At 35.6% G+C, this 15,777-nt stretch overlaps 1 protein-coding gene across 1 annotated transcript; it reads right to left on the bottom strand.

The window, feature by feature from the left end:
* Positions 1 to 775: 775 nt before the first annotated feature.
* LOC145679523 (ionotropic receptor 21a-like) lies at positions 776 to 2,062 on the bottom strand. Its single transcript, XM_081750102.1, has one exon. The coding sequence runs from the start codon at positions 2,060 to 2,062 to the stop codon at positions 776 to 778; it is 1,287 nt and encodes a 428-aa protein (XP_081606228.1).
* Between the last annotated feature and the right edge of the window lie 13,715 nt (positions 2,063 to 15,777).

Here is a 15,777-nt window from a genome sequence, read left to right on the forward strand (position 1 = left end):
CTGATAAATTTCGACAACAATAAGATGAGCAAATCATGATTTAAGATGAAAAGTACTGACCAATTAAGTTTTAACACCTGATAACTCTTCTTTTACGTCAGATGATGCATGAAGAAGAAAGCAATGTTCGATCCAAAGGAATGTTTGAAAATTAATGTTAAAGATGGCCGAACATATAGAATTTAGAAATTACTAAAATTTACGAAGAAAATTATAAAATTCTTATAGATGACTTCTAACTGCAAAATTCGATAGGAAAACGTTCTGAAGACATTAAAAATATTGAAATACGGAATTTTTATCACGAGAAAATCATAAAACATAGGAAAACATACAAAAAGGACATAAAATTAATATACTACAATTCACGACCTAACCTAACCTAACCAAGATACACCATTTTTTCTTGACACTAAATACGACCAAATCAAAAATTACAGTAGAAAATACACTTCTACCTACAGTCCTAATTTTTATATTATATAGGGTGATCCAAATTTTACCGCAACATGATACCTGACATGTCGGAAGGTATCAACTTAATCATCTCACACACTTATCTTTGAGAAAATAAAAACATTATTGGAACGGTTATGCCGTACTTTATATGCAGACTATTATTAAAATTTGTCATTTTCTATTTGCTCATGATCAGGCTGTACATTTATGTAACACAAAAATGGATTTAAAAATGTTAAACTTCATATTTGATTCAAGGAATGCCAGAAAATTAAATCTAAATTTGTATAAAAAGAAACAATCAGAAAAAGAAACGCTATTTCAGACTTAACTTCAATTTAATCCTTAACAGGAGACTGAGAAACGTCATCCAAGACAAAGAGAGCCCTATAACCAATAAGTAGAAAGCTGCTTGAAGGTGTTGCAAAGATAGTTTGACTCCAGAATCGAAATCATATGGATCCTTGCAACCAAATATGCGTTGCATTTTTCTCACATAACGTTGAGACCATTTGCCAATAATTCCACCAAAATGAAGTCGTTTTATGAGTGTTGTGAAGTATGATATGTATGGAGATGATTTTGGAGTAGCGAAAGATATTAATTGCGTTCCAAGTACCTCGTCTACGAAATGGTATGTATCACAGACAGGTAGATGCTTTCCTTCCAGATTACCGATTGCATATTCTAAGTTGACTTTAGGGCCTATTAATGCAAAATTTCCATCTGCTGCCAAGTGTGCTATACGTCTAGGCAAGTCACTTTCCTCATGGAACCTTTCGAGCAGGCATGAAAGTACATAATCTAATTTATCATCTAACAGTTTTTGAACAGCAGCCAATCCATATATCGGAATGTTTGCATCTACTAATTCTCTCAAAGTGTTGATACCTGCTTGATATTTTGGAACAGTAAGGTCAGACACAAGTCTGCCTTGAAAAAGGACTGTGATAATCAAACTGAAGTATGTCCACAAAAAGAAGAGAATTCTGAAAGAAGTATTAATTGGTTGTGGTACAGACATACCTAATAAGACGCATAAATGTTTTAAGGTAATGTTCATTAAACTTTCCTTTCTCCTCGTCGAAGATTTTATATTTACGAAGACCCATAGTACGAAACAGAAACAACAGAATAATCCCACAATTGACAACCACATTTCCTTATCGTAAACATTGATCAAAGATCTCCAGTGTGGTACTTTTTTTGCCTTTCTAACCAATACAGAGTAAGATTGCATTGCGATTACAATAGAGAAGGCTACATCTTGAAACCTCTCTGCTGTCACCAAGAATGAACAGTATCCTAAATCAACGCGATTTTCAACGATATCCTGTATCACACCTTCAGACCATGAACCATTCTCTAACTTTCTTGCTGTAATTGGTCCTCGATGAATTATCTTAGGAACTACAGAAAAATTCATTTTATCAGCTAATGTTCGAAATAATGTCATGAAAATACCATCAGTTTGTACGTTGCCTGAAGAATCTATTATGTAATGAAATGTAGGCATAAGACTATAATTAAAATTTGATGTAGTAAGTTTATAACCATACAAGTTCACGAGCTTCCTATGATAAAACTCATCTCTTAATATCATGTTGAAATTATCGTTTACATTTGCAACTCTGATACTTTTCAAATTCGAAAATGGATTATGCCACTTCATGAGTACACATACGGGATCATCTTTCAAATACTTCCAGTTAGTATTCTTGTCCTTACAAGAAATTGGAGCCATGAACAAGACATTAAGCATTTGGACTTTCCAACATGAATCTAACAACTTATTAAACTTCTGCTGTATTTTTCTTGTTGCATTAGATATTGATACAAACACAAAATTCGCTGTATTACCTCCTTCAAAAAATCCATGCTTACTGAAAAGTTCGTCCTTCAAATATTTTTCGTTTTCAAATAGCACAATAAATAAATCACTCTTTGGCAACGATCGAGTATTTGAAAGTTTCATTTGACTTTTCGAGTTTGTTTCGCATCTACTTCTGATTAGAGTTGGTAGTTTTGTTATTTCATATATCTTTGTCACAACATAATCTGTAAGGTGGTTACTTGTTAAATCTGCATACGTTATTTGTTTCGTGCCAGGCAATACTTCCAGATACAATTTACTAAGATAAATAGATAGACTGCTGATAATATTTATATTCTTTGATATATTATCAAGGTTTCCTGAAAGTCCTTGTCCTGATATTACAGAAATAGTACTACATATCAAGATGATATTTAAAATTTTACAACTTTCCATTGTAATTCCGATTTGGCGCTCTCATTAAATCCTCGTTTCTTTTTTTCAACAATTCAGGAAAAATCTGAAAAATAGGTTTAGTAGTAATTATAATTTTTCAGCAAAATGAGAATATGAAATACTATACTAAAATTCGAGTATATACTTTTAACTAGGTCAATGGTTCTGAACCTAATTCCTATTACGGCTCCCATTTTGTCATCACGTCCTCTTGCCAGTGACCCTCTTATAATTACTGGTTTGTAATAAGTTGGTGTGGGAATTTTAATATACCTATTGCGGAGATCTCACGATAACCACCTATTTCTATAATAGTAGAATCTATTTCTTGTATATAGTGGATATAATAACCTCCCTAAAAGCAAATGGATTAAACCAAATTTGATCAGTTCATTCATATTGCAAATATTGAATCAGATCCATCATACAGTTTCAAAATGGAGGCCGTTTGAAACTTTTAAAACCTCATAACCCCTTGATTTTGGGTCATATGATCAAGAATCTAAGATGCTTAATTTTGGTTTTAAAAAGTCTTGGACAGCTATCAAAAAAGTTATTGAGTATTTTAAATGACTTGATATTGTGCGTCACGAAGATTGAATCGGACATTGCTGCACTAGTGAAATCACGTCATGCTCAAGTTTCTCATTAGCTTTCAATTTTAATTGTATTTCAATATGCAGGTTTTGTTATATTTATATTTTTTCTGGTATTTCAATATGCAGTTCTCATTGGTTTTATATAATACCTCTTTCATTTAAATTGATTTTAAAACAAATCTGAACATGTTGAAAATGTTTAGTAGAACTATTAATATTTCTTGTTGTTCTTAACAATATGTATAAAAATAAAAAATATGCCTATCAGAACAAAATTCAAAATATTTTAAAATATTTTCCAGTATTAGATTCTAATTACATTTATCTCTTCCGCTTATCTTCGCAAACCCCATGAAACTCTCTCGCGATTCTCCTAGGATCCCCCACGTTGAGAACGCTGACCTAGGTAAATGACACAATAACACTATTCAGTAACAAAATTTGACATAGATATATTGTAAAAATAAAGGATACACTTCCAATTAAATCGGAGCATTTTGGAGAAAACCATTCAACACATACAGAAGACTTACAATTCTAGTGGGTTCGCATGTTGTTGGACTGGTGGGTTCTTAAAATATTAAGGACAAAAATCTATATTTTAAAAAAATAACTAAACAAATGCTAAAGGTTTCAAATCGATAATAAAACTGAATATCAATCCTTTCGATTGACTAAAGACAAATTGTTGTAGTTAGTGGAAAACTTAGTTTCAATAATTAAATACATTAATTTTAAACTTACTGCAAGAGATGTTTTCAAAGTCAAAGGTAGGTTTTATACTTTATTTTTCAAACAATTTTTTTCATTTAGAAAGTATTTTCTATTCTTAAAACAAAATAAATAGGCAAAGCTAGTTCGACGTATTCATTATAGACATTTTCTTGCATTAATGGAAAATTCAGTACTACTGTCGTCTCTTTATTATATCTTTATACTTTTCTTTAAAATAATAAATGAACTAAATATAATGTGTAAGTTTGAATGTTTATGACGAAATGTTTAGAAAGAAAGAATATTAATATTTTTATCTCTTCTTTGATTCCCTCAACATATTCGTCATTCATTTTTCTTGCAATTTTAATAAAACCTTGAACTTTAAAAAGTTTTTATTAATTCAATCGTATTCTTATAATATGGTTTCTTCTTATTCAGATCAAATTCAGTAGCTACATTAGTAGTTTGTGATTGCGGATAATTTGTAAGCGTATTACTTACTGTGTACATAGTACAGAAATTAAAACAAACAAAAAAATCAGCAGTAGAATACAACGATAACGCTCGTTGTATATTGTATGTTTCGATAGTAATCAGGGCAGGAGTGCTCAAGCACTAGCCGAAAAATAGAAGAAGAAGAAGAAAAAATAATGTAAGTTATATTCTGTAGATTAATCAATATATTTTTGTTAGTACGTTGCTAGCCGTTATCAAGGAAATGTTTATATAATTGTGTGAGCCGCCATAATAGTTAGGCGCATAATGTTGAATTACGATGTAAAACAAGCTATTCTTGTCAAATATAGTGCTCTGCAGGCCCGTATCCCGGGGGGTCTAGGGGAGGCCGGGCCCCACCTAAATTTTTACTGGTCCCCTCTAAAATTTTTACGGTAGGCTTGCAAATGAACTATAATATGGTTGGATCGCCCCCCCCCCCTACATTTTTGGGCTGGCTACCGGCCTGGTGATCTGTACTTTCTAGACTAGTGTATGTTTCTTCAAACTCTTTTTAATGTCCATAATAATTTAAAATACATGAAAATATACGAACCAACTGATGCATAGTGTGGTTATAGGAACCTATCGCTAATGTGATTAAACAGTAACAACAAATTCTTATGATCACATATCAAGTATTTTCTTTTCTTTTTTAAATAATAAATGTTCATATTTTACTTATTCATTTTAATTAGCTGATAGTCTTAACTTTATCATATAAACATATCAATAACTTTAATATCGAAAGAAATATAACAAGTTAGTGTACCTGCAGAAATTTAGATTTTTGGGCTTTCGGCATCTATGGCCATGTTAGCCCGTCACGTTTGAGGGATGACGTCCCTCGGCGAGCACACTATCAGGGGACAGGGAAGGAAGGAAGAAAGGATTGAGGAAGGACAGAAGTGGCCTGGGACCTACATATCAGGTACCACGCCGGCATTTGCCTGGTGTGATGAGGAAAACCCAGGAAAACCTCATCCAGGATGGCTGACCTGAAAAAGCTTTTCACACTTTTTCGACCGAGTGCCCCACCGGGAATCGAACCCGGGACCGCTCTCACCAAGGGCGAGAGAGTTAGCGACTACGTTACGCGGGACCACTGGTGTGCCTACAGTGTCTGTAGGTTTTTAATTTGCAGCCTGTGATCCTGTGATTATTTGTGATCCTGTTAGTTTAAATTTAATAGTTTTTGAAACTCACTTAATAAATTAATTTGCCTGTTTGCTTTTCAAGAAATTCAGTACTTATTTTTATATTTTGCGAATGTGTGATAGCCAAATCATTTTTATGTAATAAATGTCTTTTAGGATACATTACCGTATTTTTTCTCAACTTTAATAACAACAAAAGTATCTTCAGTTTCTTATAAATTTAATGAAAATACCTGAACAAAGTACAACTCACTGTATTATGGCATTGGGCCACCTTTCTTCCTCAGAACGAACAATTCTGATGGGATGTGGAATGAAGTCATAGCAGTCGTGAATGGTAGTAAATGCAATAGTACAGCACTCATTGCAGAGTAGAACAATTCTTCCTTGCTCTTATCTCCCCTATTCTTAATGAGTTCGATTGGTGCATTATCTATCCTAGTTGCCTTTCCATTCCTAATCTCGGATATAGCTTTTTCAAACTCATCCCGAAAAATACTAAACCCTTTATCATTCTCGTCTACTTCATTTTCTACTTCGACATCTAGGTCACACAATCTATCCCTACTCTCATATAAGTCCTCAACACATTCCTTCCATCTTCGTAAGACTTCATTTCTTTCCTGACTACCTTCCCATTCTAATTTTCTACAGCTGTCGTAATACCCCTTATTTCCTCATACGTTTTATAGATTTCACCTCCTTTTATATTTCCTCATACTTCCCAACTCTTTCTAATTCTTCTACGTCCTCACATTTTCTTTTGTAAAACTCTTTCCTTGCTCTGTCTGTTTCTTTTCGTAACTCGATGTTTAACTTTCTCTACATCTTTCTACACTTCTGTATCAGCATGTTTCCACGTCTTTCTTTCCCTTATTTTCTGCAACATCTGTTCTGTAATCCGTGGTTTCTTAGCTGTTTTGTGTTTGTGGTAACCTATCCCTTCTTCTGCAGCCTGCTGTATGGAAAGCACCCGTGCTTCCACCGTCTGTTACTATTTGCACCTGTTCTTTCCTCGTTTAAATATTTTTCTTCGAATTTTTCAACCAAAAATTTCTTACTTCCTCGTTTTACAACCTTTCAGTATTCAACCTTGTTTCCTGTTTTATTCTGCCTTCATTTTTCAATTGAATATCCAGTTCGGTCAGCACAAGGTTATGATCAGAGAAAATGTCAGCCCAGAGAGGGTCTTCGAGTTCTTCAAGCTATTCCGATATCTGTTCTGAATCATAACATAGTCTATCTGATATCTTCGGCCGTCTATTACGGATTACCAGGTATATCTTCTCTCATACTGATTGAACCAAGTGTTCCAAATTACTAGTGAATTCTGTCTACAGAAATTAATCAGTTCCTCTTCCCTTTCACTTCTTTCGCTTAAATCATATTTACTTACGACACTATCTTCCTGTTGTTCTGCCACAACACATTGAAATATCCCATTACAATTACATATGCACCCCTCTTCTCCCTGCCTATAATTTCTTCTGTTTTCTCATAATTTGCCTCTACTTCTTCAGTTGTAGGAGAAGTCGTTGGTGCGTATGTCTGTATCACTACTAGATCTTCGTTTTTCATTTACTATAAGTCTTAACATCATAACTCTATCGTCAACAAATTCTACTTTCATTACCTTCTCATTAAATGCTTACCAAGAATCAATCATACACTGTTATGCCTGCCCTTTTCATTACCTGAGAAAAACATTCTATATCCTTCGCTGTTCAATACCCCATTACCTTCCCATCTAACTTCACAAACTCCTACCAATTCTAAATTATTTTGTTTCATTTCTTCTTTAAGATTTTCTAATTTCCCTCCCTCTAACTTAGTATGTACGTTCCATTTAAGTATCTTAAACATTTTGCTTTTGCTTGTCTATCTTTCTTCACCTATCTTCCTCACATTGCTACTTCCTCGTGCACTAGTACTTCCCAAACATCTCTCTCCCGAAAATCCGAATGGAGGGATATTTGACCTCTGGAACTGTATTTTGACCTGCGAGAGACCATTGCACATATGTTATCTTTTTGCTGTCAGCAAACTAAGGAAATATACAGTGGTGGTGGTGGTTCGTTGCCTTCCACCCTGCAGTATTCCGCCGTTGAAGTTACTCTAACCACGCTTAGGACTAATGTTCAAGTTGCCGTACCAACCACTATGATTTCACCATTTGGCTGCCAGAAAACTGCTGCCTTCTCCCAGAACACTCTTCGTCTGGCTTGGCAGCATTGTTATAATTCGTACCTAGCTTTATATACAGAAGAACAGCTGTTACATTCCTTCAATGTAATCGCCTCCCATCTCTATCACCTTCTGCCACATATTTGGAGGGTATCGTACACCGTCAGTGCGTTAATCTTTGTCAATCTCCCGCCGTATGGCACATATGATGGACTCTCTTGTGTCGTAGTACTGCCTGCGAAGTGATTCCTTCATTCTGGTGAAACAGTCGTCACGAAGTCCTGAAAACATTGTTGTACACTGCACCCATGTGTTACTTCAATCTTGATCCACGCACGTTGTTCGTCTTTCCGAAACATATTGCTATGGCACTTCGCCTTTCCTCCTCTACTTTACGGCACTGCTGTTTTTGACTGAAGAACACACATACTTGTTACCATTTGCCACTTTTCCTCGTCCCACATCCCCTTATCAACTACATAACTCTTGTAATGCTGAGACACAACTCTCATACGTGAGAACAATGTTACCACTGCTTTTCATCCAACTTATGTATTTTATCATATTCATGTTCTAATTATAATTTATAACATAAACTTCTGCCAGGAATACTGTCTTCAAAATTAACAGTTGATTTTAAACTAGTGCTATATGTTACTGTAACTTGTTTATGCTTCTGTACTTATATTATTTTTTTATCTTACAAAGATACTTTGATTAATAATTCAGTTCTGTGTTATTACAAATCTTCCTTTTCTATGCTGTATACATTTTATAAACTTATCAAATTCTAAAAACGATTCAAGAAATACCATTAAGAAGGGGTATTGAATTCGAATCACGAGGCCAGTCATCCTCTTTTTATAAAGTAATAAGTTTAAGTACACTTTTCCTCAAGTGGGGTTGAATGAAGTTAGGTTTAATGACCTGTGTTTTATTAATTATGTCATAGTCCTATTTATTGCACCTTCACTATTCTACTTCTTTGCGCTTTCGATATAAACTATCTGCTTCGAACCTTCGCTGAAGCATTCTACACCACTTGAACTATTGACTATGGTGTCAAAACTATTGAATTGGCAATACTGACATAAGGATACTTACTTTATACACAACCGGTCTGATATAAGTAATTTTGCTTGTGAGCAAGATTATGATGAGGTATGCTCTATATGTTTCTCTCTCCTAGTATAGGATATTAACAACAAAAACAGAATAACAATTTTGATGTTTCATAGTGCATGCATACATAAACACTGCATTTTCAATATGTAAACTATTAGTTAGTAGTACGTAACTGTACAAAATATGATAATTGCTGATAAATAAAAACATTAAACAAATTATCAGAAACTCAGAAACTGAGAAGGTTGTACACACAGGAAAGAATCTCGGAGTGAAATTTGTCTATGTAACATAATGATAAATTGTCATTCCAAAAAACAGAACAATACCTTCTACTGAAAGTACTGTCCCTCGGCAGCTACAACTTTTTCCCAGGGGGCGCGGTGGCTCAGTGGTAGAGCGTTCACCTCTGGTGCTTGGGGTCCCGGGTTCGATCCCAGCCCCCGCCAAGTGAACTTTGTGGTGGACAAACACCGTGCTCGTGGGTTTTCTCGGGGTTCTCCCGTTTCCTCCCACATTCTTCATTCCACCATTTCACTCATCTCTCATCATCACCGTCTCCTTTAGCCTAACCGGCATAACCGTGGGACGTAAAACTCACAGATTTCATTTCATTTCATTTCAACTTTTCCCCACTTTTCGGGTAATAAATTATTCCGCGATAAGTAAATGCGAGTTCCTGTGAGGTAATCCATCCATCGAGCCAATTTTGGATATCTTAGACAGTTCTGAAGTATTGGTCATAAAGGTCATGTTGCCTGGATCGAAACAAATGGTAGTCGGAAGGGGCGACGTCTGTTGAATATAGCGGGTGGGGTAAAACATCCCATCGCAATCCCTCTAAATTTTCTTTCACAACAGTTGCAATATGTGGTCTGGCATTGTAATTAGCAGAATCACTTTGTCTGTCTCTGGTCATACTCCGGTCGTTTTTCTTGAAGTGCTTGATTGAAATGTAGTAATTGTATTCGGTGACGATCAGCATTCATTGTTTGTCCCGGTGGAAGCAGCTCATAATAAACCAAACCGACTTGATGCCATCAAATGCACAGCATGATTTTCATTCCATGAATATCCAGTTTTGGCGTTGAACTTGATGGTTCTCCGGGCCTCACCCATGATTTTCTGCGCTTGGGATTGTCGTAACGAATCCATTTTTCATCGTAGGTTACAATGCGATGCATTAACGACTTCCGTTTATGTCTTTGAAGCAGCACTTCAAAAATGGTTCAACGTTTCACAATATGTCTTTCCGTCAATTCACGTGGCACCCAGTTTCCCACTTTCTGGTTCATTACGATGGATTTTAAATGCTTACTAACAGTTGATTCATCAACATTTAGAGTTTGAGACACCTGTTTAAGCATCTCAGATGAATCTTCTTCCAGCAGTGCCTCTTAAGTTTCCATCTTCAAACTTTTTCGGTTGACTAGGACTCACTTTATCGGTCAAGTCAAAATCATTGTTTTTGAATCATGGAAACCACTTTCTACATGTTGTTTTCAATAGAGCATGCTCTTCATACGCCTCCGCACGCAAACGATAACTTTCTGCAGCAGATTTCTTAAGATGGAAGGAGAAGACTAGCGCTTCCTGCAAACGTTGTTTTTCAGGCACAAAGCAGGCCATGTTCAAAATACTGAAAACAAATGTTCTTTTCACTTCACTAGAAGGTCAAATAGTGCTCTGATAGCCCAAGGATAGCACTTCCAAATAGGTATCCTGTCACAGTCCCCTGTGCTGCAATAACACAACTACTGCCCTATGTTCATCAACAGCGAGAAGTAATTCAAGCACCTAATATATATATATATATATATATATATATATATATATATAGGTCGTTCAATAAGTTTTGCGAAACTTGAAACCAGCTTCAAATATTTATTTTTAAATGTAAATTTGAAAATTTTGTGGGGTGCCTGTGTCTCAATATCCTCGTACGGCCTCATACTTTTAAAACCCCTTTTCTTTAGATTATTGTAATAGTAACTTTCAAACGAGGCTATGCATAAGTGTCGGAAATCTTATCCATAACTTAGTCCGTCCATCTGTGTGCCTGTCTACAAGTATCAGAGCAAAAACGTAAAGAGATACCAAGAAGTGGCTTTTTGCAATCGATTCAGCGTCCCAAGAATAGGTTTCATCTCTTCCTTTAACCCTGAAGCCAAAATAAGAAATTATAGAAATCAACCGTTTCCGGTTTCAACATTGATCGCAAGTCGCAACAGAACAAAAACAGTAATAGATAGCGATAAGTATTTTTTTCTTTTAAAATTCAATGTCGAAAGAATAAGTTCCATCTCCTCCGTTAATTCTCTATTCTAAATAGAAGCGGGAGAAATAATCCCTTTCCGATTTCTGCCTTTATCATATAGAATAGAAAAGATAACGGATAGCGATAAACGGTTCTTTTTCAAACTATTCAGCATCTGAAAGAGGATTGTATAATATGCTAAATATATGAGAACCCTCCCCCAAACCCATTCGTTGTCATACTTATGTTCTATCATGAAATCATATTAAATTTATTCTATAGAATATGCATTGCTTACCTAATTAATGAAACAATGCATGTTAGAATATTCTGTAAAATATACTTAATTCTGTAGATGTTTCTACCATTTTAAAACTATAAAGCACATGTGCTTCTACCTTTTGCACAGCAAAATACACCCATTAAGTTGAGATGTTTAATTTACGTACCGGGTATTAATTTATTTCGCTCGATGGCTAATTCACCTTTTGCAGTATTGACAAGAAGGATTTCTTTATTTCGTATGTTGTGATTAATGAAAATGTACTCCACATAGGCAAAGTTAAATATTAAATAACTTCTTATTTTAATAAATCCTATTAGAGTAGAAATAATATTTTATTGTGGCATTAAAAACGTAACTTACAAATGTAATTTAGCTGTCTCGGCATTTATAGAATTCATGATTAATTGTCTGAACTCTAACTGGACCGTTAAGTATGTAACAATGATTTCCATATTGTACGTCACAAGTAATAGCTATTTTAATTGACAATCAGAAAAAAGTTATTAGCAACATGTACATAGCTGTATTTGCAGATTATTTGTTTACTTCTGTAACATATTTCCTTCAGAATAAATAGTCACTAAATGTTGCTCGATATGATAAATTAATGTCCGAATTAATCATATTCTTTTTGAAAATAAAATGAATATCGGACGGATATTCACGAGTTGTCTGAAGCAATTATGATTTCAGGGAGTGGCTTAGGGGGGTAAATTTCTCCCCCTAGAGCTACGAAATTACCCAGGGCATATCCCCAACCATGGTTAACATGAGTTAATAGTATTTTCGCAGTACTACTTTCATTCCCACGTATTGGAACTACCGCAAGAAATCTTCTGAAGTCATTATTGATCCCTAATATGAACTTGAAATGGTAATATACAAAATTAAAGGTCTTTCCTAGTAAGATAGTGAAATCGGCCCTTGATCCAAATTGGGTTGCTATTGACCCAAAAGCTTACCCTTGACCTAAAACTACGTACCACAAAAAAAAATTTACCCCATACCCCTCCCCTTACCCAATTATCGTATCATACATGCTCAAAATTGAATATTTTTTTTAAAAAATTTGGTGTGGTGGTCGAAAAATTTTGAAAGTTTCACAGATTGTAGATACTACCTAGATGTAAATGTGCATTTTTTCCAAACCATCAATACGTATTTTCTTTATTTTGGGGGGTTCAAAATTTCAAAAAATTGTAAAAAAAAAAAAAAAAAAATTGGGGGGGACACCGCTGACTTTTTAGTTAAAAACTTTGTTATACTCTTAGGTACATGTATTTTTTTCGGGGCATGAAAGTAATGGCAACATTGTCGAAAAGAAATAAAACTGAAAGCAAACGTGTTTTTCGTACAGTTTTCCCATCATTTTAGGCCTCTCAAGGTGAGGGCCACTTCAAACAATCCTTTGCCAAAGTTCACAATTTTCATTTCTCTTGCGTCCCTTGCGCTTCTGTCATTCTTCGGCTGCTTCGATTGTGTCCATTTCGGAAGTGCTTCCACTTCAGCCAACTCTTAGGTTTCTTTCACATTATCCGGCGATTTGCCGGATCCGTTTCCGGCAGTTTGCCGGATGAAAAGTGTACCCTGGGCGTTTTGCCGTGGATGAAAAATATCCGAGCAGAGTTGCTGTGCAACTGAAGAAACAAAACCTTATTACTCTTGTCGTATTGTGGTGCTTGCAATTGACAGATGCAAAAAATGTCTTCTACTCGCCTTGTTAAGATAGACAGAAAAAAAGTCAGAGACACATATGGGTTCACCCTTTTTTAGAGAAGTGGTAACTTGAAGGAGATTTTTCTATACTGTTTCCACAATCGATAGACTTGAGCAAAATAAAGGCCAGGTTCTGGATATTTAAAATATAATCCCAGTATTCACCTGTTGTGACTGGGAAAACCAAGATAAAGTCCTTTCAGGATAGTCGGTGGTTGAGATCTATCCCAGAATCCACTGGCGGATCCAGAAGCTAAAAATAAGGAGGCTGCCAGACCCCAGACTATGAAAAGTATATAATGAGTTTACTATAAAGTTTCAACAATATATAAATAATAGCTTAAATTATTTTCGTCACCCTGAAAACTGGCGGCCTAGGCTCCCCGGCCCCGGACTGGATCCGCCACTGTCAGAATTACAAGTCAACACAATCACTGAGTCCAAGGCTAATCTGTAGGAATTTATTATTATTATTATTATTATTATTATTATTATTATTATTATTACTTGTATTATTATAATAGTATTTCGGGTTTATTCTTTTATTTTAAGCGTTCCGACTATTGACTCAAGTTTCTTTAAAGCACTGCTCTAGTCCCTGTATTCAAAGGACTATTCAAGACATTACAACCATAGAAGTGTTAAAGATAATTATAAAATATATAAAGTACGGTATATTTATCAAATATCACATCATGAATTCTCTCTTCCTTTGCGAAAGTACATAAAGGTATTATTAGTAAATTATAATATTGCTGAAATATTTGATAGTGTATATTTCAATTTTGGGGCACCGCAAATTTGTAGAATTACAAGCTCATTTGTCCAGTGCTACCCGGACATTTATTTCTCCCAATCTTCTATTACATAGAAAAAAATAATTTATATTGATTTGGACTCTTTAATCAACAACCTATGGATTCGACACTCCGGTAGTATCGGTCGTTTTCGATTATTTTAACATGTCATTTTCCCCATATATTGTATGTAACAAATTTGGTTAAGATTACTCCAGGTGTACTGGGCTAGAACATAACCACATACACAAACACACTCCATACATTTATATATACTGTATATACGTAAAACACACGCATCCATATTATCGCAGCAACTCTCTACTCTTTCCTGGCAACACTTGCTTCCTCCCCCAACATCCATCCGGCAGTTTGCCGCGTATATGTGAAGAGCTTCATTGCTTGTAATGTCCCGCTTGGCTATACACGGCGATCTGCCGCGCCGTATTCTAGCAGGGAGATCCGGCTGTTTTTGCTCGCCGGATAAATGTCAGGCGACCGCCGCACATATGTGAAGAGCTTCATTGCTTGCAATGTCTTTCTACCTTGTCCGGCAATTCGCCGGAAACGGATCCGGCAAATCGCCGGATAATGTGAAAGGGCGGTTACACAACAAAGTTACACACAGCTCGTGGTACAGAGCGCTACCGGTAGAGAGCGCCACTGTGTGCGGCCAGTGAAGCAAGCACTAGCCGATGCGTGGTGTGTGGATGGGGAACACAAATCTTATCATTCATCTTTCATAAATGTCTGAGATAATTGGTTAGACGAAAGAAGGATTAGGCCAAACGTGGCAACACCGTTTTCCTTTGTTAGTTCCTGCAATAATCGATAGGAATTACAGTAGAACTGGATTCAATTACTACCATAAGTAAACCATAGCGTAGGGAATTACACAAACACACATTTCTTAACTTTTCCCTAGCATGGTAAACGATAATTTATAGTAATGTGTGCATGCAAAATGGAAAATCTAAGGGGAATGGATCTCAAGAAGCAATCGCAGAGGCATCAAATTTTCATAATGTTAAAAACTACTACGTAGGGCGAGAAAGAATAACACGATTGCCTAAGACGTTTAAAGAGTAACTCTAGAAAGGAAGTGGACTGAAGGAATCTTATTCTAATAGATGACGGAGAAGGATAAGGTAGAATTCTCATAAATTTATGTTGCCGAGTTTCTCTGACAACTATTATATAATTTGTGTAGTATATACAGTGTTGGACTGGCCACGTTGGTGATCGCAAAGGGCCTGAGGGGCCTCGCAGGAGTCACGAGACGCAGGACCTGTTGGCCTTGGTCGAATTTTCACGCTCACAAATGCTTTCTTGAGTCTTCCTACCAAAACGGTTGCGGAAGCCTAAGTTTGTCTTTCCGAAAGGCGTCTTCTCGGGCCCCCCTTGCTCATAACAGTACGGGCCCTTAAGCTAGTGAAACTTTGTACTGAGTCCGATGTACAAACTGAATGTTAAAAAAAAGAAAAGAAAAGAAAAGAAAGAAAGAAAGAAAGAAAAAGAAAATGTGGACTATCAACAGTGCTTTTTAAATGTCTATCATCATGGACATTTTCTTTTCTATTTCAGCTTCCACAACAGAGTAATTTGTTTAGTAGTTTGTACATTACTTTCAAATTTGTTCTTACCCTCCCACGTACTCAAGTCACATGTGAGAGGGCATTTTCTAAATTGAAAATTGTTAAAACTAGACTAAGATTT

This window comes from Thermobia domestica, chromosome 2, assembly GCF_964235325.1.
Source record: "Thermobia domestica chromosome 2, izTheDome1.hap1.1, whole genome shotgun sequence".
NCBI classification, from domain to species: domain Eukaryota; kingdom Metazoa; phylum Arthropoda; class Insecta; order Zygentoma; family Lepismatidae; genus Thermobia; species Thermobia domestica.